Source organism: Syngnathoides biaculeatus, chromosome 15, assembly GCF_019802595.1.
Source record: "Syngnathoides biaculeatus isolate LvHL_M chromosome 15, ASM1980259v1, whole genome shotgun sequence".
Lineage (NCBI taxonomy): Eukaryota > Metazoa > Chordata > Actinopteri > Syngnathiformes > Syngnathidae > Syngnathoides > Syngnathoides biaculeatus.
Window position 1 is genome coordinate 16,538,034 of NC_084654.1, and position 27,932 is coordinate 16,565,965.

Here is a 27,932-nt window from a genome sequence, read left to right on the forward strand (position 1 = left end):
TCTCCCACAGCGTGTTTCCAATGGCGAATGTGTGGGTGTGACGTCACAGACAGAAAAGATGCAGCCAATATTGCGACCACTTGAATGTCGAATGAGACTTCCACAATTTTGCGCATTGATGACCCGCTCATATTTATTTTTTCGTATAGACATTGAAGTGAATAATGTTATATGTATTTTTCATTACAATATCTATTTTAGAATGTTTATAGGGATGACAGTTGACCTTTAAGGAAAAAAATTCATGTATAGAGCCCAGATGAAGTAATACATTTTACTTGATTTCCCTAAATAGTGCCCTTCACTTATTATGGCACATCCCGTTTCCCAAACTTTTCCTTTGCGATTTCTACAAGCTGATCCTCCTGTTGCACAGACATGCTCGATTTGCTTGGTTTATTCGCAAATGAGTCACGAATCCACTCCTTTGCAGTTTGTGGGTCTTTTGTGATTGGGAAGTAGGGCTTAAACTTTTGTTAAAGCATAGATGGGTGTTTGCAAACCAGCTTGGAGAAAGCTCGTCCAGGAGATGTTTCTTTTAAAATCCCTGCTAATGTCTGAAACGTGTCAAAATACCCCTCCATTCGCTCTCACAATTCCAGTGTCAGGACTCAAAAAGTGTGAGAACCCCAAATTAAGATGCAAGAATTAAGACTGACTCTGCAGAATTAACTTATTCAGATGTAATACCCATTTTTGTTCTCTTCTAAATATGTCCATATATATACTCAGCATATATGAAATGCTTGTGGTGAAATGAACTTGTACATATTTGGAAAAGAATCGTGTTGGTGTCCCAAAACTGAACAACGCCACATAGCTCCCACCTCAGATCTCTGTCTACATCCTTCAAATGACTTAAACACACACTGTACTGTTTGCCTATGTATGTTGTAGTAGTAAAAGTATTTCCGCCCTCAGGACTGTTTGTGTCCCTCCCTGAGCAAGTTTACCTCATAAGGTTCACTATGCGTCAAAGAAAATAATCAGTTATGTGGGCGTCACAGATATGGAGCTCATCGCGGCGACCGGCGGCTCAGTCGCATCAGCGGCCGCTCATTAACGACTCCTCTGGCGAGCATAACCCTAGAAGGAGACGGCCGGGCCAATCAGGGCGCAGCAACAGAAGTCTGACGGCCAAGCCGCTCACGCGCGGTCCGAGCGCACTCGGGCTTTAGCGTCAGCTGTCGGCGCACATGGCTGAGGCTCAGCGCACATACCAGCCGCATGCTTCACAGTCACACATAAATGCAATGTTTTCATTTCCTTAACGAGACACCGAGCGGCGCTGGCCTGACTGGATCATCAGAGTGAGCCTTGGCCATGACTGGTGTGAAGAAAAAAAAACAAAAATGCAGCACTAAATCAAAATATGAGGCAGCCATCCCCTGTATTTATTAATTTCACATGTCGTTTTCGTGCATAAAAGTACATCATATAGTATACATGTGTAATAAACACCCTGCAATAATATTTCATCAAATAGTTTTTGCCTCTTTGCATTCCTGTAATTCCGACTTTGTTCTATCTGTGATCATAACGAAACAATTTTCCAGGGAAGCGATCATATCCCTATTTGCCAAACACTCTCCGGCCGGGGTTGTAGATTTCTTTCTCTTGCGGCACTTATTTGGAGTTGTGTGAACTTTCAGACACGCCCCCCCCCTTCCCCCCCCCCGCCCCCGGCTACAGACTGGGCCAGGGTCTTATTTAAGGGGGCTCATCCCAGCCCCAGTCCTTGTCCCAGTGGAAGCATCCATCTACGAGTGCACCTCGGTGAGTATGCTTCATTGTACACATCTTTTTTTCTAGTACTGTATATTCTTTTATTTCACGGGTTGAACATTGCGTGACGCTGATTTTATCTGTTGAGCATCACTGAAAAGAATGCTTGACCAGTTATTTGAAGGAGGGTGAAATGAACTTTTTTATAAATATCCTCATACACAATGGAGAAGAGAGGAGATAATATTGAAATTTTCACAGTGCACCGCTTGAGACGTTGCCAAATTACTACATTAGTTAGTTAGTACAGTAGTCCCATAAACAAGGTTACAGTAATTGTTGCTAGGGAACGGAGTGATGTAGTAAACCAAAAGTGTCAAAGCGTGGCAGGAGCGGGACGCCGGCAGACTTGAAATCGAGGGAGATGAGCCAAGTGTCACTTGCATTACCCTGTTAAGTACTTTGAGTGGTGGGGGGCCTAAAATAGACATCTGGCTCTCTGGCTGTTATGACCCTTTTTGGTGCTACCTCAGCAGCTCCTGGGAACAATCAAGCAGATATGATATCAGACATTCTGCAACAGGGGAGGGCAAATGTTTGGGCTCAACGGCCGCGTTCGGTTTTCAAAACTGACAGATTGGTGAGGCCAAATTGGGTATGAAGTTTAAAAAAAAAACAAACAAAAAAATATATATACGGCTAAATCTATATGTAATGGGTCAAATCTTTAGCCTACCAACAACATTTTACTGTATTTTTTTAAATTTGTATTTATGTTGATGCTGGCGGCACGGCGGATCAGCACGGCGTTGGCCTCACAGTTCTGAGGTCCCGGGTTTGATCCCGGACCCGCCTGTGTGGAGTTTGCATGTTCTCCCCGTGCCTGCGTGGGTTTCCTCCGGGCATTCCCGGTCCCCCCCCCCCCCCATCCCAAAAACATGCAACATTAATTGGACACTCTAAATTGCCCCTAGGTGTGATTGTGAGCGCGGCTGTTTGTGTCTACGTGCCCTGCGATTGGCCGGCAACCAGTCCAGGGTGTACCCCGGCTCTGCCCCGTTGACAGCTGGGATAGGCTCCAGCACTCATCCCGACCCTCGTGAGTATAAGCGGCAAAGAAAATTCATATTTTATATATTTGTTTCATGTATTTATTTATTTGTTCATATATATATATATATATATATATATATATATATATATATATATATATATATATATATACACACACACACACACACACACTGCTAAATCTATATGTAATAGGTCAAATTGTTAATCTACCAGTAACAGTTTACTGTTTTTTTTCAATTTTTGATTTATGTTATGTTTATGTTATATTTATTATGTTTTAAGTAACCCTCCTTTTGTTTCTCCATATTTAATCATAAAAAAGGTCTTTTTTATTTTAGTGAATAATAGAAAATCACACAACTATCACAACAGGAAAAAAAAATTAATGTAGCAGAGTAAAAGATTATTATAGGACTCTTAGTAATGTAATCGCTTGGCAGGCGAGATTGAATAATGTATAGGGCCGCATGTGGCCCACGAGCCGTACTTTGGAGAGGAATTTCACCTATGAGTTTCCAGAGCAAAATACCGGCACAGCCGAGTTAGATATCACCCGATATCGAAACATCAGTGTCAGGTCAAGTCACACGAATTGAATAAAAGTTTAGGATACTGCCAGTGAGCCACTATAAAGTGTCTTTGTGACTCAAATCTCAGACCTCTCCGGTGAAGCCTAATCATGTGTGACGACGACGAGACCACCGCCCTGGTGTGCGACAACGGCTCAGGCTTGGTCAAGGCCGGATTTGCCGGAGATGACGCTCCCCGTGCTGTCTTCCCTTCCATCGTCGGAAGGCCCCGCCACCAGGTCTGCTGGACTTGCCAGTGCGCCAGTTCTCTTGTGCTGGACGGAAAGTTGAACTCGCGTTGTATTCCTCCCACAGGGTGTGATGGTGGGTATGGGTCAGAAGGACAGCTACGTAGGTGATGAGGCCCAGAGCAAGAGAGGGATCCTGACCCTCAAGTACCCCATCGAGCACGGCATCATCACCAACTGGGATGATATGGAGAAGGTGCGTATGCCCGTCGACGGCATTCATGGCAGCTGACCTTGCGGATCCTCGACAATTCGCAGGCGGACCACCACCGCCGGAGCTATTTTTACCACCCCGGCCTCGCTTAGAGGACCGGGTCCCCGGACCTGTTGTTGTTTCAGTCCTGAGAGCGGCTGCTGTCTTTTGTCAATCAGATCTGGCACCACACCTTCTACAATGAGCTGCGTGTTGCCCCTGAAGAGCACCCCACCCTCCTCACCGAAGCCCCTCTGAACCCCAAGGCCAACAGGGAAAAGATGACCCAGGTGCCTCTACTTGGTTCATATTCTTTTATTTACATATTTATTATCATCTGTATGGTCTATATTAATCAATTCCACCTCTACAAAGTAATACAATGTGCCACCAATTCACCTTGCAAGCCTTACATTTCATTGCATTTTGTAAAAAAAAATGCATTAATGTGGACAAGACTGTGTACTTTCCAACAACAACCCAGGCTAAACTTAGCTCCTCCCCAATAGACCAAGATTACCACTTTACTATTAACTTGTGCTTTGGTGCTATTTTCTGGCAAATCAGAACTTTAGAGAAAGACCACAAATAGGTGTGTTTTTCAACAATTACCCAGGATAGGTTCTGTAAAAAACTTTTTTTTTTAATTTATAAAAGCAAATTGAGTTAATTTGTCACCCCCTCAAGAATTAAAGGGGATCATTGTCAAAATACACTCCCATTTTAACTACTGGTAGCTATTTTGAAAAAATCGTTTTAGTTAGTGTTTGGCAGCACGGTCCCTCAGCTGGTAAAGCGTTGGCCTCACAGTTCTGAGGACCTGGGTTTGATCCCAGCCCCGCCTGTGTGGAGTTTGCATGTTCTCCCCGTGCCTGGGTGGGTTTCCTCCGGGCATTCCCGGTCCCCCCCCCCCCCCCCACATCCCAAAAACATGCAACATTAATTGGACACTCTAAATTGCCCCTAGGTGTGATTGTGAGTGCGGCTGTTTTGTCTATATGCCCTGCGATTGGCTGGCGACCAGTTCAGGGTGTACCCCGCCTCCACAGCTGGGATAGGCTCCAGCACTCCCTGCGACCCTTGTGAGGATAAGCGGTGAAGAAAATGGATGGATGGATGGGATAGTTAGTGTTTTCTGTTTTGTATGAACGTTCACATTTTTTGTGACTCAGTTTAATATCCATGGGAAAGGCTTTGTGAGCAAAATACAGCAAATACGCTCACTCACGTAGTTTTGTTGTTTTTGCCTTGTTTTGCAGATCATGTTTGAGACCTTCAACGTCCCCGCTATGTATGTGGCCATCCAAGCCGTTCTGTCCTTGTACGCCTCGGGCCGTACCACCGGTTAGTCCATTTCTATATTCGCCGTACGCGGCATTATCTATATTATATGAGTCCGGAACTTGAAATGGTGCCACAAGTGAGAAATGTTCACACTTGGGGTGTCAACAATGTGTTGGGATTTCCCTGACTGTAAACAAAAGGTGTTAGTCCCACTTCAACAAGTTGTGTGCAACTAGTCGTCAATCATTTCGCTATAATACATATTTCAAGCGAGTTAACAGTTTCTGAGTCGTACTTTTTTGTTTGGCGAAGGTATTGTGCTGGACTCTGGCGACGGTGTGACCCACAACGTCCCGATCTACGAGGGTTACGCTCTGCCACACGCCATCATGCGTCTGGATCTGGCCGGTCGGGACCTCACCGACTACCTGATGAAGATCCTGACTGAGCGCGGTTACTCCTTTGTCACAACTGGTCAGTCCGCTCATCTTAGATCATTGCTTCCATCAAGCGCAAGTGTCATTTACTAACCGGAACTCCGCGCGGCTCAGCCGAGCGTGAGATCGTGCGCGACATCAAGGAGAAGTTGTGCTACGTGGCTCTCGACTTTGAGAACGAGATGGCCACCGCTGCCTCCTCTTCCTCCCTGGAAAAGAGCTACGAGCTGCCCGACGGGCAGGTCATCACCATCGGCAATGAGCGTTTCCGTTGCCCCGAGACCTTGTTCCAGCCCTCTTTCATTGGTGGGTGTCCATTAATTTTGGTTTCCATTCCCCCCCATGGTTGCAGCAACTCATGTCACGTGTTGTCCTTGTCACCTATCAGGTATGGAGTCCGCTGGTATCCACGAGACCGCCTACAACAGCATCATGAAATGCGACATCGACATCCGTAAGGACCTCTACGCCAACAACGTGCTGTCCGGCGGTACCACCATGTACCCCGGTATCGCTGACCGCATGCAGAAGGAGATTACAGCTCTGGCCCCAAGCACCATGAAGATCAAGGTAAAACAACTACATTTTTTTTTTCAATTTTGACTTGATTGTGCAAATTTCCAAAAAAAAAAACCCTGCATTTCCTGTTTTTCTGTATCTTAGATCATCGCCCCACCTGAGAGGAAGTACTCCGTTTGGATCGGCGGCTCCATCCTGGCTTCCCTGTCCACCTTCCAGCAGATGTGGATCAGCAAGCAGGAATACGATGAGGCAGGCCCGTCCATTGTCCACAGGAAATGCTTCTAAACGCACAATCGACCTCATTCTTCCTGGATTCGTCCACCCTTGTCTCCTGTACATATATGTTCTGTTGTAATAAAACAAAGCCCTTGTGAGAGTAGCGTCCCTGTTTGTCGTCTTGCTTCCGCTGCCTCGAGATTTGAGCGTGGACTGATTCTGCTGTAGCTGAAAAGTGAAGAAGTAATAATAATTATTATAAGGTCGATCAATGACGTAAACATCGGTTGTCATTTAGGCCATAGCCATGCAGATAGAAATCTATCATCACCAGCATTATTAGCAAAAAAATTTATGCTAATCCTGACTCAATATACAGTAAATGTTACGGGGTCCAGGGTAAATAATGTTTTTGTTTTTTTTACCAAGTTGATAAATTTTTACAACATTTAAGAACTCATTGGCTATTTTATGCAAGTGACATCTTTCACCCATCAACCCTTGCCCCCCCTGGCCCACCACCACCACCACCACACACACACAAAAAAAAATCATATTAAAAGCTTAATTGGCTGGGTTTAATATCCTAACATTAACACATAACATCATTTTCCAATGTCAAAACTTGTAAAACTTACATTTCGTTCAGTCCTGATTTTGATAAATTAAAAATGTCTTACTTTTTCAGTGACTGTTCAGCCACATAAGGCTAACATTTTAAAGTGAGAAAAGAATAACAGCCCTTTCCAAAAAAAAAAAGACCCACACGCTGATACATTATCATTATTATACATACATTATAAATTCATATAATTATTATATATCATCACTGCAGCTAAATGTACGTGTGTCAGGCAGGATCAATTCTGCTTTTTAGCCCTTTTGTTTGCATTGACAAATCTTTCCACTCAGCTTACCCAAAACTGAGCATCTCCCAAAATGCTTGACTCACTCGTCCTTCAGAAAATGTTACTTTCACTGCTTAAATAATACAAAACCTTCCATACAATATTATTATCGCAAACCTTTCACGGTACGAGACAAAGTGAAAATTGGCTTTACCATCTTATTTACGCCCCTTCTTATTATTGTTGTCTGTTGTCATTTTTGAAAACCAAAACATCTTCAGTTTATTTTGTGCACGCCGTCGCACTCGCTCCACTCAAGCTTCCACTCCTACGGATCAGATTTGTGCCAAAAAGGATTCTCGGACAAAAAAAAAATAATTTTTTGATAAAATTGCTTTTAATCACGTCAAGCGCAATGAGTTTGTGGATGAAATGCGTTATATAACTGAGTTTGATGTGGGGTAAAATGTAAAATGGGCCTATTTTTTAGATACATAAATGGGGCCACAATATGAAAATAAACGTCTACAACTTTTAATAAATTACAAATAGTGATAATTTCCTTGATCACTGTTAAAACTTCATGGAGGGTTGCGCATGTTGAATTTACATTTCTACCAAATGTGGGATTGCGTTCAGATTAATTTGAAATGAATTTTAAAAAAATTTATTTTTGAGATCATATGTAAAAAAATTGCATTCAATAAAATAGACACATGCATTGTGAATTCTGTTCTTAAAATTGCAAAGCGACTGCAATAAAAGTGACACTCCATCTGCCACGTTTGCACTAATCTACGCAAACAAATCGTAAACATACTTGGAGGTGTTTGGACTTTTACATGTGCAGATTTTCTCATCCGGCCTGTGGTAACGTTGAAACGGTCATCAAACAATTTTGTGTGAAGCGACAGCTGCGCTGGTGTTTCAGGGCGCTCCATAAATTTGGGAAAGGAAGAACATGTTATTTGATGATCTGATGAGATATTTTGTTTAAAAGGGCTTCAAGCAGGCTATCAAGGAGACACTTGAGAAGCGAACGGAGACGAGATGCTGTCTACTCTGTTCCTGCTACTACCGGTTTTCGGTCCCACTCTGGCCTGGATCGTAAGTTACGGTGACTAAAAGCTAACTTGAGTGTCATCGCTATTTGCTAACAAGGAGCTTTTCTTGGTTTTGTCAGCCAGTGGAGGACTGGGGGTCCGGCAACGTGACGTCGTCAGTGGGGAGTTTGGGTGAGTGTCTTTGTCACGTGTACCTGCCCGACACCACCTTCCCTGCCGATCGGGTGCAGCACATGCAACAGATTAGCAAGGATCTGATCCAGGAAGTGGAGATTCAAATCAACAAGGTACATCAGAGTAAGAAAATGGGCTCAGGTTAGGTACTTGTTGGACGTTATCTAAGTTAAAATTTTTGCATCAACGTGTTACAGGGGTGTGAAACCAAGTTCCAGCTTTACTTAGTAGTACGTACAGTTAGCACTTTGCTAACTATATTTCGATAAATCAGTTCATGTAGCTTGTAACTATAAGGCTAACAAAGTTGGGGTGGGAGGGGGGGATGATGTGACGGCCTTTGTGGCGGATTTTGTGTCAGTAACTGGTCAATTTCAGCGTAAATGGAAATAATCCGACCGCATCCCACTTTGACTTCTGTGTCTTTCCGTTCCTTGTCGATCGTGGTAGATCAAAACGTATGAAACCAAACTGGAGAGCCATTTGGAAGAACTGAAGAAACTCCTGGATCGAGTGGCCATCTTGGGCTCCAGCGCCGACGACTACATCAAACTGGACTTTGAGCTGCTCAGGATCGAGCTCCGAGAGTTCGAATCTCTGGTTTCTCAGCTCAAAGATGCCTTCAATTCCTCCTCACCCATGTTTGACTCTCTCTATACTGAGGTGAAAAACACATTTTTTTTATTGTACCCACAGGATATATAACCCCTGCCAATACTTATTTTTTAATCAGAATAATGATAATTTTATTTGTTAACATCTAGACATATGAGGAATGAGTAAAATGCCAACCTAGCTGTCTTATTTATTTTTTGAAAAGCTTTATGAAACTCCAAATGTCATGACAAACTTCCCAATGCACAACAGGACGTGCGTAACGGGATTTTACAGCATTGCGCTTGCAGCGTGGCGCAACAATGGATTTTATTACCATTTTTTAAATTATTTTTTGAAGCTGCCGGAGATCCGGTCCCTGGCCTGTTTGATGCCATTCGCTTTCTAACTTTTGCTCACAGATTCGCAACATGACTCACATTGTCAACACGCTGGAGTCGTACGACAAGAGCAACCTGCAGGTGATCCGCATCGAGTTCGCCAAACTGCAGAAGAAGCTCGAGGAGTGCCAGAAGGAACAAGAGTTCTTGAAGCCAGATATCGGTCGGTCAACTTGTCACCTCGTGTTCAAATAACAGATTTAGGAAGTCTGACCCTGTAAGGTTTTTTTTTTTTTTTTTTTTTTTTTCCAGGAAACTGCAATCACACAGGAATCATGAGACTCAGCAAACCCATGGTTAGCCAACTCAACTCTCATCTGCAGACAAGTTATGTCCTGGGCGGATGGGGGAAGGACTCCAAACCCGCTAAAGGGTCCGAATCCATGTACTTCTATAGCGGATCCAGTGGCATGATAACAAACCAGTTCTATTTTTACCCAGACTATAAACATCTGCTTCTGATGTCAACATCTGATTCCCTTGAGATGTCGCCCACTTACAGAGGCTATGGTAACAATTACATAGTCCACGGTAACAATATTTACTATCAGAGATACTCGCCATTTAGTATGGGCAAGTACAATCTTACCAGTAAACTATACGACTCGAGAGTGATTCCGACCGCCACCACGGAGTTCTCGTACAGTTACTGGGGTGGCCAGAACATGGACTTTGCGGCGGATGAAAAGGGATTGTGGGTCATGTACGCCTCTGAGGAGAGCAAAGGTAAAATAGTCATCGCAAAGATCGACGAGAGAGGCTTCGGCATCGAGAACGTGTGGAACACTGGCGCCTACAAAAAGATGACCGGCAATGCCTTCATGGCCTGCGGGGTCATGTACGCCACCAGGTCTGTGGACCTGAACACGGAGGAGATCTACTACTCTTACGACACCAAGAGCGGCGAGGAGAAACAGCTGAACATTCGCTTCCCCAAGTTCCAGGAGAGGTACGCCAGCCTGGACTACAACCCCACCGATCAGCTGCTCTACATGTACAACGACGGCTACTACGTGTCTTACCATGTCAAGTTCAACATGGCGTGACGGCCCTCTTCGGGATCAGCTGCATTTTCATTGATACGGTTGACCTTTAGACCCTTTTTGCTCAGTGTACGTTTACTGTCATCTCAATAAAAAAAAATCAACATGAAGCATTCAAACAACTTGAAGCGGGAATGAATGAATTCGTGGAAGCATTTCCCATTTTTTTTTTCCTCATATCCTGTCGCACTAGTTATTAGCTGTGTTGGCTGTTTTGCTCCAAATTTCTCAACCTCTTTGCATCAAGACCCAACTTTTACATTAAAAGAATCTCAGCACATGACTAAAAAAATGTAAATAGTGAAAAAATAATGAGCTTGTCTTAATTTACAAAGCATTTTACATCCATCCATCCATTATCTACCGCTTTTTCGGGTCGGATCGCAGGGGAAGTAGCTTCAGCAGGGATACCCAGACTTCCCTTTCCCCAGCCACTTCTTCCAGCTCTTCCGGAGGGATCCCGAGGTGTTCCCAAGCCAGCCGAGAGACATAGTCTCTCCAGCGTGTCTCTGGTCGTCCTCTGTGTGTCTTTCCGGTGGGACATGTCCAGACCACCTCACCGGGAGCCATCCGAATCAGATGCCCCAGCCACCTCATCTGGCTCCTCTCAATACGAAGGAATAGTGGCTCGACACTGAGCCACTCCCGGATGACCGGAAGAAACTAATTTCGGCCGCTTGTATCTGGGATCTTGTTCTTTCGGTCATGACCCACAGCTCATGCCCATAAGGTGAGGGTAGGAACGTAGATCAACTAGTAAATTGAGAGCTTCTCCTTTCGACTTAGCTCCCTCTTTACCAGAACGGATCGATACAAAGTCCACATTACTGCAGACGCCAGACCAATCATCAGTCGATCTTCCGCTCCATTCTTCCCTCACTTGTGAACAAGACCCCAAGATATTCGAACTCCTCCACTTGGGGAAGGATCTCATCCCTGACCTGGAGAGGGCATGCCACCCTTTTCCGACTGAGGACCACAGTCTCGGATTTGGAGGTGCTGATTCATATCCCAGCCGCGTCACACTAGGCTGCGAATCGCTCCAGTGAGAGCTGGAGATCACAACTTGACGAAACCAACAGAACCACATCATCTGCAAATAACCAATTTACATCGTTAATGTAAAATTTGTGTCTGTTTAACAGTGAAGGTTCTGGTGGGGGCTGACAATTCCAATTCCATATCACGGGGTAGGGGGGGTGGAATTACTTGATGAAAAGGAAGATCGTTCAGGAAAACGCGAAAGAATCAAACCTTTGCTGACTTTGAACATGCAAGGAGGGAAAATGTTGAAATTTGGACTTATCGTCGCTGTGTTTTTGCATGTACTCCTCATGCTCGCGAGGCTTTTCTCCAGATACTCTGGCTTCTTCCGAAATTCCAGAAACTTGATTTTTTTAGCAGTATTCAATGTCACGTCCCAATCCATGGATCTATTTCGAGTCATCGATGGCCCTAACGTGTATGTTTCTGGAAAGTAGGAGACAGGAGGAAGTGATGTAAGCACAGGGAGAACATGCGAACTCCATACGGGAAAGGACAACCGCTGAAATGTGGTGGTGGTGGTGGTGGTGGGGGGGGGGGGTGCTACCCACTTTTCAGATATGCTGACATGGACTAAGCAAAAATAGGGAGGGGGATAATAGATTGAATCAATAATGAGCTTTTAGGTGCAGGCACTTGCCACATCCTGTTTTGCATTTGAGAAAAGTCTGTTTCTTCCTTTATGCCCCCCTCCCTCCCTCTCAGGCTCTCTGTGAGTCATATAAGGTTACTACTTCCCCTCTGTAATCCTGCCCTTCCCTGGGGGGGGGCAGAGGGTGAGGGAGCAGCCTAGTTCCGTCTGGTACTCAGCGTCTGAATACGAGACTTCCGTCGACGGCGGCTGGCACATACAGGAAGGAAATTTCTCATTTTTACTGGTCATACAATTGATTATGCCGGAAGTTTGAGCCCAACACAGTTCAGTTTGCTCGTCAGGGTGACAAATGACAAGGCCCCGGTTCTGAGCACGCAAGAAAACAACACTGTCGCTTTAAATCAGACAGCATCTGGCAGGATGAGAGTGGGGGAAGTGTCAAATGGTACCCGAATGCGACGTCACAACGCAGCCAATCCCAGGCCGGGCCTGCCGCCTCTCCTCCTCTGCTGCTCGGACGAGCGTGTTGTGCGCGGGTTGATGCTGATGCTGCTCGGCCTCATCGCTTAAGGTACGCTGGGTTTATCTGTGCATTATCGGGGGTTTTACGTGGCGTTTCTAGTGCTTATTGTCACGGGAGAATTTTGAAGTGCCGACTACGCTTCAGTCCACGTCAAGTCGATGACGACTCCTAGATGATGATGTCGCCTGCTGGTACAAGGATGCGATGCTTGTGCTTGGCAAAATTAAGAGAATGAGAATGCTTTACATTATTATAATCAAATGTCCGTGATGCGGTTGATTGTCAGTTCAGATAACGTCCTCATGTCTTGTTTGGACAAATTATAAGAACCTTTTGTTTTCCCAAAGATAACGATCATAATAAAATTTATCATTAAAGTGAAAAACATTGACATTGTGGTTAGAAAGACTTCCTGACGCTGCTGTGATTAAACATTTTAAAAATGTATTCTATTTGCAGCTGTCCTTACATCTAAAATATCAGGCCCAAGTTATTTTTACATTCACTTTTCTTTCTGTACAAATGAAGGTTAACTGTTTGCTCGCACTTTTCCAGGCCATCATGTTCCGTCACAGAGGCCGACAGCTCAAAGTCACTGGGGGAAGAACCGCGATGAGCCCCGTGACGCCTACCAGAGGCGTGTCCTGCTCTTCATGAGACCAGGAAACAAAGGTGAGCCTCCGTGTCGGCTGAAAAACTGAATTAGAAACGAGTAGAAAAATCAGTCATCCTCACATTTGAATGACGTAACATTCACTTACTCTTTCAAGTTGAATGGAACAAAAATAGATGAACATCTGGTTGATCAGTATTGACTTCAAGTTATAGTTTCGCGCCCACCACTCACAAAACCCCAAATGTGACTAATTCAGTTTCTCGGGTGAATTATTTAACTCCAGTGAGCAACAAAATTGAAAAAGAAGGAATTGGACAGGTCGTTCTCTTCGAGACAATACTTTCTGAGATGAGATGAGCTTGGAAAATCACCACATATGTCACCATTCTCACCAGGTCATCAGGTTGTAGTTATATATATTTTTGGGTGTATGGGTTGTACATTCTTTGGTGGCACAGTGGCTCAGCTGGAAATCTTTGGCATCACAGTTCTGAGGGTTCGATCCCGCAGCCGCCTGTGTGGAGTTTGCATGTTCTCCCCGTGCCTGTGTGGGTTTCCTCCGGACACTCCGGTTTCCTCTCACAGCCCGAAAACATGGAACATTAATTGGACAGTCCAAATTGCCCCTAGGTGTGATTGTGCCCTGTGATTGGCTGGCAAACAGTTCAGGGTGTACCCCACCTCTGCCCCGTTGACAGCTGGGATAAACTCCAGCGACCCTTGTGAGGATAAGTGGTGAAAACAATGGATGGATGGATGTACATTCTTCAAACTGGTAACATTTTGTGTAATGTTGTGTGCTTGCTGACGGTCGGGAGAGCATAACGTGCTTTTAATTTTTTTTTCTTCTTTCAAGTTGAGTGAACTTGTGGTAGTTCTTTGGGCAGAGATGTGAGGGGGGCAAGGTGGTGGTGGGAGGGGCGGGGTACAAATATGAGGCTACATTTAAATATTGTTAACTGTTTGAAAACTGCACATTGCACTTGTGTTGTATTGTAAATCCTTCTGATACTGTGCCCAGGCCCAAGTGGACCTTGACAAGGTGAGGATGGCCAAGCGCGATTACTTGGTGGAAGCAGCCAAGCAGATTCGCATGGCGCTGGACAGTGAGGTCAACGAGGACTATGAAGCATCTTTCAGTTATTATAAGAACGGCGTGGATTTACTGCTCAATGGCGTCCAGTGTAAGAGGATCCTTTATTTTTTTTGTCATTCCTACTTCATAACCCATCCATCCATTTTCTGAGCCGGTTATCCTCATGAGGGTCGCGGGGAGTGCTGGAGCCTATCCCAGCTGTCAATGTGCAGGAAGCAGGGTACACCCTGAACTGGTCGCCAGCCAATCACAGGGCACATGGAGACAAACAGCTGCACTCACAATCACACTTTTGGGCAATTTAGTGTTTAATTAATGTTGCATGTTTTTTGGGATGTGGGAGGAAACCGGAGTGCCCGGAGGAAACAAGGGGAAAACATGCAAACTCCACACAGGCAGTTTCCGTGATCGAACCCGGGTCCTCAGAACTCTGAGGCCAACGCTTTCCAGCGGATCCACCATGCCGCCTACTTTATAATATTCTTCTGTTCTTAGCTACGCTATGTATTCCGTTATTATGGTCATATTTTCTTAGCTGATTGGCCAGTATATGATATTTTTGCACATAGTGTGGCAATTTAATACCACAACTCAAAAGTTTGCAAACACCACTTATTTCAAGAATATGAGCATGCGTGTTCAGACCCGTGACTTTCTGGTACTGTAGCTAAGAGTTGACCCAAACCCAGAGTTAATCCACCTTATCTGCAGTTGTGCACGTTTATTGCATCATCACCCCAGAGTGGTTAAATATGATATTTGTGCAGCACAGGAAACGTAACGGGAACAGACTGGACCAGAATAAACACAGGAAGTTATAAATCAAAAGTTCCACTATTCTCTTGTACTATTTTTTTTAGGCAAATACACACGGGGAGTGGCAATGATACATTTCAGTCTTATAGCGTTTTTCTTCCAGTGGACCCAAACAAGGAGCGTCGGGAAGCTGTGAAGAGGAAGACGACCCAGTATTTGAAGAGAGCCGAGGAAATCTTCATAACGCACCTGCAGGACAACCTCAGCAAAGGCAGCTCTCATTTAGGGGTATGACGATTGTACACAAGGTACAAAACTGGTTCTCCCTTTACGTGGTAGAGTCTCCCCAGCAACCAGAATCTTACAAATGCCTCGTTGACTTAAAAACGCGGCAACTAATTTAAACCTTGCCGTATTTGTCTGTATTACCAGGGCTACAGCAGTCTGAGATTCCGTCCGGTGAGACATTTGAGTTCTCCTGTGGAAGATCTGGAGATGTGTAAGGTGGTGGGCGTGAGCGACAAGGTAAACGAATCAGTGGAACTTCCGTCCGTGCAAATGGGTGATCGGCTTTGACATCCTTGTAATTTTTTTGTTTCTTTGCATAGGTGCTAGTTGTCCAAAGCATGGTTAATAAAGAGACGTTTGTAGTCAAGGTGGGTATTTGTTTATGTATAGCAACGGAGGGAGGGTAGTAGATGTTTTTGCCACGCTGAAGCCATTTGTCGGGGAGAGTCTCCTCCACGTTTGTCTTCAGCGAAGGAAAAGCGAGCGCCGTGCAACGACTCGGCCTTCAGGCTTTTCCAACTTTGTCACGTGATGTGGAATGCTTTGGGTCATGAGCTGTTCCTTTCTTTCTGTCGCCATTTGTACGACTAGTTACAAAAATCACTTCACTTACCAAAGACAAAAGTGAAAGCACCGAGGGCAATAAATACTGAGAAGTGAAGTTGGATGCAGTGAAGGTCTGGCAGCCAGGGAGGAAAAGAGAATTTAATGCAAAGTTTTGATATACTGTGTAAAGGCTCAATTCAAACACTTAGCTTAAAATAGATATATCAATGAACCGTGCTCACACAGTACAGTACAGTACAGGACCCAAGTATTTCTACAAAGTACTTTTTCGTGTTTTCCTTCCAGAGAAGCTTCAACAATGTCTCACTTTGACTTTGGCAGAGTCTGATGAAATCCAGCTGGGAGAGCAGAGAGCAGCCGACAATCATTCCTCAGGGAGTGCCGTACATGGTGAAGCTGCTGAGGTATTACGTCAGCGAGGACACGGTTTACCTCCATCTTGAACACATCAAAGGTAAAGACAACGACAAGACGGAAGGGCATCTTTAAAACTCGGAGGATTTTAGTAGGCGCGACTGCTTTGCTACTCACAGGAGACAGAAAGAGTTGGTTTATGTACACTTAAATCCCATTCCATCCGTGTCTCAAATGCAATAATTAAAGCTTTTCATTTAATATTACGATTAGTACTACATTAAATGTATATAGACGTCAAAAAGTGCAAAGATTTGCAACAATATTTGGAAAAAAGTTGAACAAAACGGCAACTTACCGAAACGAGGGTGTACCTTCCCAGTCATGAATCATTCTATGTTGACTTGTGAGTTGATGTTTAAATGGATTCTGGCAACCGAGCTCACTGTGATGGGTTGATTTGAGGGAGCCATGTGACGTCCAACTTCACGATGACTTTATATCGCATCCGGGTGATTTTATAAGAGCGTCATGGTGGCTATTTCTCTGATTGCAAAGATTTGAATCTTGTTGGTTTAAAGTGTCTCATATCTTCCTCTTTTTATCAGTTGACCCAAACAGAGCTTGTTGAATATATGCTACACCGCCGGTAATACCGCCTTCCTCCAGGAGGAGGCAGTGTAACGACCCCCCCCAAAACAAAAGTTCAGTTTGTTTTTTTAATAGACCCGCAGTGTAAAAGATGGCGTCTCGCTATTTTGCCAAGGCTGCCCTGCAGCGTCTACTCACGGGCGCGATCCCACTACCGAGCGGCACGGGGGCTTTGACCTGCTCCGTTTCCGACCTGGGCCGGTGCACCCCTCCTTAGGCGACCTGGTGCTCCTGAGCTCACCCGGGAGTGCCATATCGATACCGAACTTAGTGCGGACACCCACTCAACGTAGTCCACCGCAGATCAGAACTCCTGAGCTCAAACAATCCGCCAGCCTCAGCCTCCCAGTGACTTGGATTACAGGTACACGCCACCGCACCCGGCGAATGTGAGCACTGCGGTTGTTACAAGATCTTCATGGTGGCTATTACCCTGATTACAAAGATTCCAATCTTGTTGGTTTAAGGGATCTCATATGTTCCTCTTTTTACAAGTTGACCCAAACTGGGCTTGTTGAATATGAATATGGTACACATCGTAGTGCTACATTCCACCACGAGGAAGCAGTGTAATGACCCCCCCCCCCGCCACTCTCCAAAAAATGTTCTGTTTTTTTTTTAATAGAGTCGCAGTGTAAAAGACTGCGTCTCGTGATTTTGCTGAGGCTGCACTGCAGCGACTATTCACAGGCGCGATCCCACTACTGAGCGGCACGGGGGCTTTGACCTGCTCCGTTTCCGACCTCGGCCGGTGCACCCCTCCTTAGGCGACCTGGTGCTCCCGAGCTCACTTGGGAGCGCCATATCGATACCGAACTTAACGCGGACGCCCGCTCGACATAGTCCGCCGCAGCTCAGAACTCCTGAGCTCAAACGATCCGCCAGCCTCAACCTCCCAGTGACTTGGATTACAGGAACGCGCCACCGCTCCCGGCAAATGTGAGCACCGCTGTCGTGGGTTTTGACCTCAACTGATGTGACGTCATCAGAAGCTATGGCGACATCTAGTGGTCTCTTCCCCCAAACAATCAAACATTCATGACTTATTGCACCTTCCTTGCTGAAAGGGGAAAGCCACTGCTTTGCCTGAACAGTGTATCCAAAAGGTCATGTAATATATACCCTATTTTGTGAATGTGATTTTAATCCTCCATTTATGCCCAGCGCTGATTTCTCGGGTTTATCCTCATCCGATGAAAAAATAGCAGTATCGGTTGATCGGGAAGACGGAGGAATACTTCCATATAGATTTGAACCTGTGTCTGTAAATGTTGAATATTCGGATGGTTCGTCGGGGGGAATGACGCCAGAGTCTGACCACTCAGAGACCAACGCGTGGCACATAAGTACGTAAACAAAGGCCCCCAGAGCTCCAGGCCGGCAGCCACGGATGGTTCTTCGGACGGGAATGACGCGGAGTCTAATGAGCGAGCTGCGGCGGTGGGCCACGAGCAGAGCTTCCAGGCGGCGGAAGCCATTAGCCCCAGATGCCGAAGCTAGGCTAAAGGCCTCCACCGCCACCGAAGCTCGACTAAAGGCCTCCGCTGAAGATTAGCTAAAGGCCTCCACCAACGCCCAAGATGGGTCGCGAGCTCTGGCTGGGGAGGCCGTTAGCCCTGGACGTCGAAGCTCTGCTCGCGGCCTGCCTTTGGCATCAGCGGAGGCCTTTAGCGGAGCTTCAGTGGCGGTGGAGGCTTTAGCCTAGCTCCGGCGTCTGGAGCTAATGGCCTCCGCCGCTAGGAAGCTCGCTCGTCAGACTCAGCGTCATTCCCGTCCAAAGAACCATCCGTGGTTGCTGGCCTGGAGCTCTGGGTGCCTTTGTTTACGTACTTATGTGCCACGCGTAGGCCTCTGAGTGGTCAGACTCTGGCGTCATTCTGCCCCAAGAACCATCCGAATATTCAACATTAATTACAGCCACAGGTTCAAATCTCTATGGAAGTATTCCTCTGTCTTCCCGATCAACCGATACTGCTATTTCTTCATCAGATGAGGATAAATCCGAGAAATCAGCGCTGGGAATAATAGTGTCTCACGTAATCCAGAGTTGGGAGCAGCACGGTACACGTCACACACTTCCACGTAGATCAGGTAACTCGCAAAAATGGCAGCGCACCGGAAAATTCGTAATTGTCGATAAAAATCTTCGCAAAATGAGAGAAGATTTAACATCACATTGTCAAAATCGGGTATATATTACATGACCTATTAGATACACTGTTAATGCAAGCATCGGATTTCCCCTTTAAAAAGCAACACTGCTGCCTGACAGAACAGAAAAAAAAATAATTTTGTATGGACAGAGTATCATCATGAGCTGCCCCTTGTGAATTTAGCATTAACCAAAAATGCACATATAGCATTTTGATCACAGGTATCATTGTTTGGTATAGGCTCCAGCACTCCTGCGATCCTTGTGAGGATAAGTGGCTCAGAAAATAAATGGATGGATATTCCCCTTTTTACTAGTTGACCCAAACTGACCTTCTTGAATATTGCACATATCGTAGTACCGCGTTCTTCCTGAAGGAGGTCATGGAACGACTTACAAAAGAAACAATATGAGGGATTGGATAATGCAAAAATAATTGGAGCCGTTTTTGTTTTTTTGAAATAGAGCAGAAGTGTAAAAGTCTGCGTCTCGATGCTTCGCTGAGGCTGCACTGCAGCGTCTACTCACAGGCGCGATCCCACTACCGAGCGGCACGGGGGATTTGACCTGCTCCGTTTCCGACCTGGGTCGGTGCACCCCTCCTTAGGCGACCTGGTGCTCCCGAGCTCACCCGGGAGCACCATATCGATACCGAACTTAGCGCAGACACCCGCTCGACATAGTCCACCACAGCTAAGAACTCCTGAGCTCAATCGATCCGCCAGCCTCAACCTCCCAGTGACTTGGATTACAGGCACGCGCCACCGCACCCAGCGATTGTGAGCACTGCGGTCGCAAGTTTTGACCTCAACTGAGCTGACGTCATCAGAAGCTATGGCGACATCTAGTGGTCTCTAAAGACAATCTTTCCCCCATCATGGTGGTTTTTACAAGATCTTCATGGTGGCTATTACCCTGATTACAAAGATTTCAATCTTGTTGGTTTAAGGTATCTCCTATGTTCCTCTTTTTACTACTTGACCCAAACTGGGCTTGTTGAATATTAATATGGTACACATCGTAGTGCCACATTCCACCAGGAGGAAGCAGTGTAACGACCACCCCACTGCTGTCCAAAAAATGGTCATGGAACGACTTACAAAAGAAAAGAAAAGAGCGATTGGGGAAATGCAAAGATAATTGCAGCTGTTTGTTTTTTTAATAGAGACTAAGTGTAAAAGACTGCGTCTCGATGTTTCGCTGAGGCTGCACTGCAGCGTCTACTCACAGGCGCGATCCCACTACCGAGCGGCACGGGGGATTTGACCTGCTCCGTTTCCGACCTGGGTCGGTGCACCCCTCCTTAGGCGACCTGATGTTCCCGAGCTCACCCGGGAGCACCATATCGATACCGAACTTAGCGCGGACACCCGCTCGACATAGCCCGCTGGAGTGCAGAACTCCTGAGCTCAAACGATCCACCAGCCTCAACCTCCCAGTGACTTGGATTACAGGCACGCGCCACCGCACCCGGCAAATGTGAGGACTGCGGTCACGGGTTTTGACCTCAACTGATGTGACGTCATCAGAAGCTATGGCGACATCGAGTGGTCTCTTCCCCCAAACAATCAAACATTCATGACTCATTCCACCTTCCTTGCTGAAAGGGGAAAGCCACTGCTTTGCCTGAACAGTGTATCCAATAGGTCATGTAATATATACCCTATTTTGACAATGTGATTTTAATACTCCATTTATGCTCAGCGCTGATTTCTTAGGTTTATCCTCATCCGATGAAAAAATAGCAGTATCGGTTGATTGAGAAGACGGAGGAATACTTCCATATAGATTTGAACCTGTGGCTGTAAATGTTGAATATTCGGATGGTTCGTCGGACGGGAATGACGAGAGCGCTCCGGCGGTGGAAGCCGTTAGCATCATTCTATGTTGACTTGTGAGTTGATGTTTAAATGGATTCTGGCAACCGAGCTCACTGTGATGGGTTGATTTGAGGCAGCCATGTGACGTCCAACTTCACGATGACTTTATATCCCATCCGGGTGATTTTATAAGAGCGTCATGGTGGCTATTTCTCTGATTGCAAAGATTTGAATCTTGTTGGTTTAAAGTGTCTCACATTTTCCTCTTTTTATCAGTTGACCCAAACAGGGCTTGTTGAATATATGCAACACCGCCGGTAATACCGCCTTCCTCCCGGAGGAGGGAGTGTAACGACCCCCCCCCCAAAACAAAAGTTCAGTTTGTTTTTTTAATAGACCCGGAGTGTAAAAGATGGCGTCTCGCTATTTTGCCAAGGCTGCCCTGCAGCGTCTACTCACGGGGGTGATCCCACTACCGAGCGGCACAGGGGTTTTGACCTGCTCCGTTTCCGACCTGGGCCGGTGTACCCCTCCTTAGGCAACCTGGTGCTCCCGAGATTATCTGGGAGCGCCATATCGATTCAGAACTTAGCGCGGACACCCACTCGACATAGTCCGCCGCAGGTCAGAACTCCTGAGCTCAAACGATCCGCCAGCCTCGGCCTCCCAGTGACTTGGATTACAGGCACGCGCCACCGCACCCGGCAAATGTGAGAACTGCGGTCGCAAGTTTTGACTTCAACTGATGTGACGTCATCAGAAGCTATGGCGACATCTAGTGGTCTTCATATTAATCTTTTCCCCCAAATCAAGCTTTAAAGACTTATTGCACCTTCCATACTTAAAGGAGAAATCCAGTGCATGAACAGTGTATCCAATAGGATCATTGTAATATGTACCCTACTTTGGGGTCCTTTGTTTACGTACTTATGTGCCACGCACAGGCCTCTGAGTGGTCAGACTCAAGTGTCATTCCCCCCGACCAACCATCCGAATATTCAACATTTACAGCCACAGGTTCAAATCTCTATGGAAGTATTCCTCTGTTTTCCCGATCAACCGATACTGCTATTTCTTCATCAGATGAGGATAAATCCGAGAAATCAGCGCTGGGCATAATAGTGTCCCACGTAATCCAGTGTTGGGAGCAGCACGGTACACGTCACACACTTCCACGTGGATCAGGTGACTCGCGAAAATGGCAATGCACCTGAAAATTCTTAATTGTCGATAAAAATCTTCGCAAAATAGTCTTAAATGAGAAAGATTTAACATCACATTGTCAAAATCGGGTACATATTACATGACCTATTAGATACACTGTTAATGCAAGCATCGGATTTCCCCTTTAAAAAGCAACACTGCTGCCTGACAGAACAGAAAAAAAAATAATTTTGTATGGACAGAGTATCACCATGAGCTGCCCCTTGTGAATTTAGCATTCACCAAAAATGCACATATAGCATTTTGATCACAGGTATCATTGTTTGGGATAGGCTCCAGCACTCCTGCGACCCTTGTGAGGATAAGTGGCTCAGAAAATGAATGGATGAATATTCCCCTTTTTACTAGTTGACCCAAACTGACCTTCTTGAATATTGCACATATCGTAGTACCGCGTTCTTCCTGAAGGAGGTCATGGAACGACTTACAAAAGAAACAATATGAGGGATTGGATAATGCAAAAATAATTGGAGCCGTTTTTGTTTTTTTGAAATAGAGCAGAAGTGTAAAAGTCTGCGTCTCGATGTTTCGCTGAGGCTGAACTGCAGCGTCTACTCACAGGCGCGATCCCACTACCGAGCGGCACGGGGGATTTGACCTGCTCCGTTTCCGACCTGGGTCGGTGCACCCCTCCTTAGGCGACCTGGTGTTCCCGAGCTCACCCGGGAGCACCATATCGATACCGAACTTAGCGCGGACACCCGCTCGACATAGCCCGCTGGAGTGCAGAACTCCTGAGCTCAAATGATCCACCAGCCACGGCCTCCCAGTGTCTTGGATTACAGGCACGCGCCACCGCACCCAGCGATTGTGACTACTGCGGTCACGAGTTTTGACCTCAACTGACCTGATGTCATCCGAAGCTATGGCGACATCTAGTGGTCTCCAAAGACAATCTTTCCCCCATCATGGTGGTTTTTATAAGATCTTCATGGTGGCTATTACCCTGATTACAAATATTTCAATCTTGTTGGTTTAAGGGATCTCATATGTTCCTCTTTTTACAAGTTGACCCAAACTGGGCTTGTTGAATATTAATATGGTACACATCGTAGTGCTACATTCCACCACGAGGAAGCAGTGTAATGACCCCCCCCCCCCGCCACTCTCCAAAAAATGTTCTGTTTTTTAATAGAGCCGCAGTGTAAAAGACTGCGTCTCGCTATTTTGCTGAGGCTGCACTGCAGCGTCTACTCACAGGCGCGATCCCACTACCGAGCGGCACGGGGGATTTGACCTGCTCCGTTTCCGACCTGGGCCGGTGCACCCCTCCTTAGGCGACCTGGGGTTCCCGAGCTCACCCGGGAGCACCATATCGATACCGAACTTAGCGCGGACACCCGCTCGACATAGCCCGCTGGAGTGTAGAACTCCTGAGCTCAAACGATCCACCAGCCTCAACCTCCAGTGACTTGGATTACAGGAACGCGCCACCGCTCCCGGCAAATGTGAGCACCGCTGTCGTGGGTTTTGACCTCAACTGATGTGACGTCATCAGAAGCTATGGCGACATCTAGTGGTCTCTTCCCCCAAACAATCAAACATTCATGACTTATTGCACCTTCCTTGCTGAAAGGGGAAAGCCACTGCTTTGCCTGAACAGTGTATCCAAAAGGTCATGTAATATATACCCTATTTTGTGAATGTGATTTTAATCCTCCATTTATGCCCAGCGCTGATTTCTCCGGTTTATCCTCATCCGATGAAAAAATAGCAGTATCGGTTGATCGGGAAGACGGAGGAATACTTCCATATAGATTTGAACCTGTGTCTGTAAATGTTGAATATTCGGATGGTTCGTCGGGGGGAATGACGCCAGAGTCTGACCACTCAGAGACCAACGCGTGGCACATAAGTATGTAAACAAAGGCCCCCAGAGCTCCAGGCCGGCAGCCACGGATGGTTCTTCGCACGGGAATGACGCGGAGTCTGACGAGAGAGCTCCGGCGGTGGGCTGCGAGCAGAGCTTCCAGGCGGCGGAAGCCATTAGCCCCAGATGCCGAAGCTAGGCTAAAGGCCTCCACCGCCACCGAAGCTCGACTAAAGGCCTCCCCTGAAGATTAGCTAAAGGCCTCCACCAACGCCCAAGATGGGTCGCGAGCTCTGGCTGGGGAGGCCGTTAGCCCTGGACGTCGAAGCTCTGCTCGCGGCCTGCCTTTGGCATCAGTGGAGGCCTTTAGCGGAGCTTCAGTGGCGCTGGAGGCTTTAGCCCAGCTCCGGCGTCTGGAGCTAATGGCCTCCGCCGCTAGGAAGCTCGCTCGTCAGACTCAGCGTCATTCCCGTCCAAAGAACCATCCGTGGTTGCTGGCCTGGAGCTCTGGGTGCCTTTGTTTACGTACTTATGTGCCACGCGTAGGCCTCTGAGTGGTCAGACTCTGGCGTCATTCTGCCCCAAGAACCATCCGAATATTCAACATTAATTACAGCCACAGGTTCAAATCTCTATGGAAGTATTCCTCTGTCTTCCCGATCAACCGATACTGCTATTTCTTCATCAGATGAGGATAAATCCGAGAAATCAGCGCTGGGAATAATAGTGTCTCATGTAATCCAGAGTTGGGAGCATCACGGTACACGTCACACACTTCCACGTAGATCAGGTGACTCGCAAAAATGGCAGCGCACCTGAAAATTCGTAATTGTCGATAAAAATCTTCGCAAAATGAGAGAAGATTTAACATCACATTGTCAAAATCGGGTATATATTACATGACCTATTAGATACACTGTTAATGCAAGCATCGGATTTCCCCTTTAAAAAGCAACACTGCTGCCTGACAGAACAGAAAAAAAAATAATTTTGTATGGACAGAGTATCATCATGAGCTGCCCCTTGTGAATTTAGCATTAACCAAAAATGCACATATAGCATTTTGATCACAGGTATCATTGTTTGGGATAGGCTCCAGCACTCCTGCGATCCTTGTGAGGATAAGTGGCTCAGAAAATAAATGGATGGATATTCCCCTTTTTACTAGTTGACCCAAACTGACCTTCTTGAATATTGCACATATCGTAGTACCGCGTTCTTCCTGAAGGAGGTCATGGAACGACTTACAAACGAAACAATATGAGGGATTGGATAATGCAAAAATAATTGGAGCCGTTTTTGTTTTTTTGAAATAGAGCAGAAGTGTAAAAGTCTGCGTCTCGATGCTGCACTGCAGCGTCTACTCACAGGCGCGATCCCACTACCGAGCGGCACGGGGGATTTGACCTGCTCCGTTTCCGACCTGGGTCGGTGCACCCCTCCTTAGGCGACCTGGTGCTCCCGAGCTCACCCGGGAGCACCATATCGATACCGAACTTAGCGCAGACACCCGCTCGACATAGTCCACCACAGCTAAGAACTCCTGAGCTCAATCGATCCGCCAGCCTCAACCTCCCAGTGACTTGGATTACAGGCACGCGCCACCGCACCCAGCGATTGTGAGCACTGCGGTCGCAAGTTTTGACCTCAACTGAGCTGACGTCATCAGAAGCTATGGCGACATCTAGTGGTCTCTAAAGACAATCTTTCCCCCATCATGGTGGTTTTTACAAGATCTTCATGGTGGCTATTACCCTGATTACAAAGATTTCAATCTTGTTGGTTTAAGGTATCTCCTATGTTCCTCTTTTTACTACTTGACCCAAACTGGGCTTGTTGAATATTAATATGGTACACATCGTAGTGCCACATTCCACCAGGAGGAAGCAGTGTAACGACCACCCCACTGCTGTCCAAAAAATGGTCATGGAACGACTTACAAAAGAAAAAAATTGAGCGATTGGATAATGCAAAGATAATTGCAGCTGTTTGTTTTCTTAATAGAGACTAAGTGTAAAAGACTGTGTCTCGCTTTTTTGCTGAGGCTGTACTGCAGCGTCTACTCACAGGCGCGATCCCACTACCGAGCGGCACGGGGGATTTGACCTGCTCCGTTTCCGACCTGGGCCGGTGCACCCCTCCTTAGGCGACCTGATGTTCCCAAGCTCACCCGGGAGCACCATATCGATACCGAACTTAGCGCGGACACCCGCTCGACATAGCCCGCTGGAGTGCAGAACTCCTGAGCTCAAACGATTCACCAGCCTCGGCCTCCCAGTGACTTGGATTACAGGCACGCGCCACTGTACCCAGCAAATGTGAGGACTACGGTCGCAAGTTTTGACCTCAACTGATGTGACGTCATCAGAAGCTATGGCGACATCTAGTGGTCTCTTCCCCCAAACAATCAAACGTTCATGACTCATTCCACCTTCCTTGCTGAAAGGGGAAAGCCACTGCTTTGCCTGAACAGTGTATCCAATAGGTCATGTAATATATACCCTATTTTGACAATGTGATTTTAATCCTCCATTTATGCCCAGCGCTGATTTCTCCGGTTTATCCTCATCCGATGAAAAAATAGCAGTATCGGTTGATCGGGAAGACGGAGGAATACTTCCATATAGATTTGAACCTGTGTCTGTAAATGTTGAATATTCGGATGGTTCGTCGGGGGGAATGACGCCAGAGTCTGACCACTCAGAGACCAACGCGTGGCACATAAGTATGTAAACAAAGGCCCCCAGAGCTCCAGGCCGGCAGCCACGGATGGTTCTTCGCACGGGAATGACGCGGAGTCTGACGAGAGAGCTCCGGCGGTGGGCTGCGAGCAGAGCTTCCAGGCGGCGGAAGCCATTAGCCCCAGATGCCGAAGCTAGGCTAAAGGCCTCCACCGCCACCGAAGCTCGACTAAAGGCCTCCCCTGAAGATTAGCTAAAGGCCTCCACCAACGCCCAAGATGGGTCGCGAGCTCTGGCTGGGGAGGCCGTTAGCCCTGGACGTCGAAGCTCTGCTCGCGGCCTGCCTTTGGCATCAGTGGAGGCCTTTAGCGGAGCTTCAGTGGCGCTGGAGGCTTTAGCCCAGCTCCGGCGTCTGGAGCTAATGGCCTCCGCCGCTAGGAAGCTCGCTCGTCAGACTCAGCGTCATTCCCGTCCAAAGAACCATCCGTGGTTGCTGGCCTGGAGCTCTGGGTGCCTTTGTTTACGTACTTATGTGCCACGCGTAGGCCTCTGAGTGGTCAGACTCTGGCGTCATTCTGCCCCAAGAACCATCCGAATATTCAACATTAATTACAGCCACAGGTTCAAATCTCTATGGAAGTATTCCTCTGTCTTCCCGATCAACCGATACTGCTATTTCTTCATCAGATGAGGATAAATCCGAGAAATCAGCGCTGGGAATAATAGTGTCTCATGTAATCCAGAGTTGGGAGCATCACGGTACACGTCACACACTTCCACGTAGATCAGGTGACTCGCAAAAATGGCAGCGCACCTGAAAATTCGTAATTGTCGATAAAAATCTTCGCAAAATGAGAGAAGATTTAACATCACATTGTCAAAATCGGGTATATATTACATGACCTATTAGATACACTGTTAATGCAAGCATCGGATTTCCCCTTTAAAAAGCAACACTGCTGCCTGACAGAACAGAAAAAAAAATAATTTTGTATGGACAGAGTATCATCATGAGCTGCCCCTTGTGAATTTAGCATTAACCAAAAATGCACATATAGCATTTTGATCACAGGTATCATTGTTTGGGATAGGCTCCAGCACTCCTGCGATCCTTGTGAGGATAAGTGGCTCAGAAAATAAATGGATGGATATTCCCCTTTTTACTAGTTGACCCAAACTGACCTTCTTGAATATTGCACATATCGTAGTACCGCGTTCTTCCTGAAGGAGGTCATGGAACGACTTACAAAAGAAACAATATGAGGGATTGGATAATGCAAAAATAATTGGAGCCGTTTTTGTTTTTTTGAAATAGAGCAGAAGTGTAAAAGTCTGCGTCTCGATGCTGCACTGCAGCGTCTAC

The 27,932-nt window shown here is 46.4% G+C and overlaps 3 protein-coding genes across 4 annotated transcripts in view; all 3 read left to right on the forward strand.

Annotated features, from left to right (window-relative positions):
• The first annotated feature begins 1,693 nt into the window (after positions 1 to 1,693).
• Positions 1,694 to 6,428, forward strand: LOC133513669 (actin, alpha cardiac muscle). Its single transcript, XM_061844632.1, has 9 exons — positions 1,694 to 1,776; positions 3,457 to 3,607; positions 3,684 to 3,812; positions 3,989 to 4,099; positions 5,069 to 5,153; positions 5,406 to 5,567; positions 5,645 to 5,836; positions 5,919 to 6,100; positions 6,194 to 6,428. The coding sequence occupies exons 2-9, from the start codon at positions 3,479 to 3,481 to the stop codon at positions 6,335 to 6,337; spliced, it is 1,134 nt and encodes a 377-aa protein (XP_061700616.1). The 5' UTR covers positions 1,694 to 1,776; positions 3,457 to 3,478; the 3' UTR covers positions 6,338 to 6,428.
• Positions 6,429 to 8,041: 1,613 nt separating this feature from the next.
• olfm4.2 (olfactomedin 4, tandem duplicate 2) lies at positions 8,042 to 10,444 on the forward strand. The gene is made up of 5 exons (XM_061844167.1): positions 8,042 to 8,223; positions 8,300 to 8,467; positions 8,805 to 9,017; positions 9,371 to 9,512; positions 9,602 to 10,444. Exons 1-5 carry the CDS (start codon positions 8,167 to 8,169, stop codon positions 10,393 to 10,395), a joined length of 1,374 nt encoding a protein of 457 aa, XP_061700151.1. The 5' UTR covers positions 8,042 to 8,166; the 3' UTR covers positions 10,396 to 10,444.
• Positions 10,445 to 12,281: 1,837 nt separating this feature from the next.
• The window catches only part of rps6kl1 (ribosomal protein S6 kinase-like 1), a 30,168-nt gene continuing 14,517 nt past the window's right edge, over positions 12,282 to 27,932 (forward strand). The window contains exons 1-7 of one of the 2 annotated variants that reach the window (XM_061842970.1): positions 12,282 to 12,602; positions 13,110 to 13,226; positions 14,192 to 14,354; positions 15,186 to 15,310; positions 15,455 to 15,547; positions 15,631 to 15,678; positions 16,199 to 16,331. In XM_061842970.1, the coding sequence (XP_061698954.1) occupies positions 14,219 to 14,354; positions 15,186 to 15,310; positions 15,455 to 15,547; positions 15,631 to 15,678; positions 16,199 to 16,331 (535 nt within the window). In that variant the 5' untranslated portion in view covers positions 12,282 to 12,602; positions 13,110 to 13,226; positions 14,192 to 14,218. Of the gene's footprint in view, positions 12,603 to 13,109; positions 13,227 to 14,191; positions 14,355 to 15,185; positions 15,331 to 15,454; positions 15,548 to 15,630; positions 15,679 to 16,198; positions 16,332 to 27,932 lie in introns of those variants that run through there. The other variant, XM_061842971.1, reaches the window with a different exon arrangement.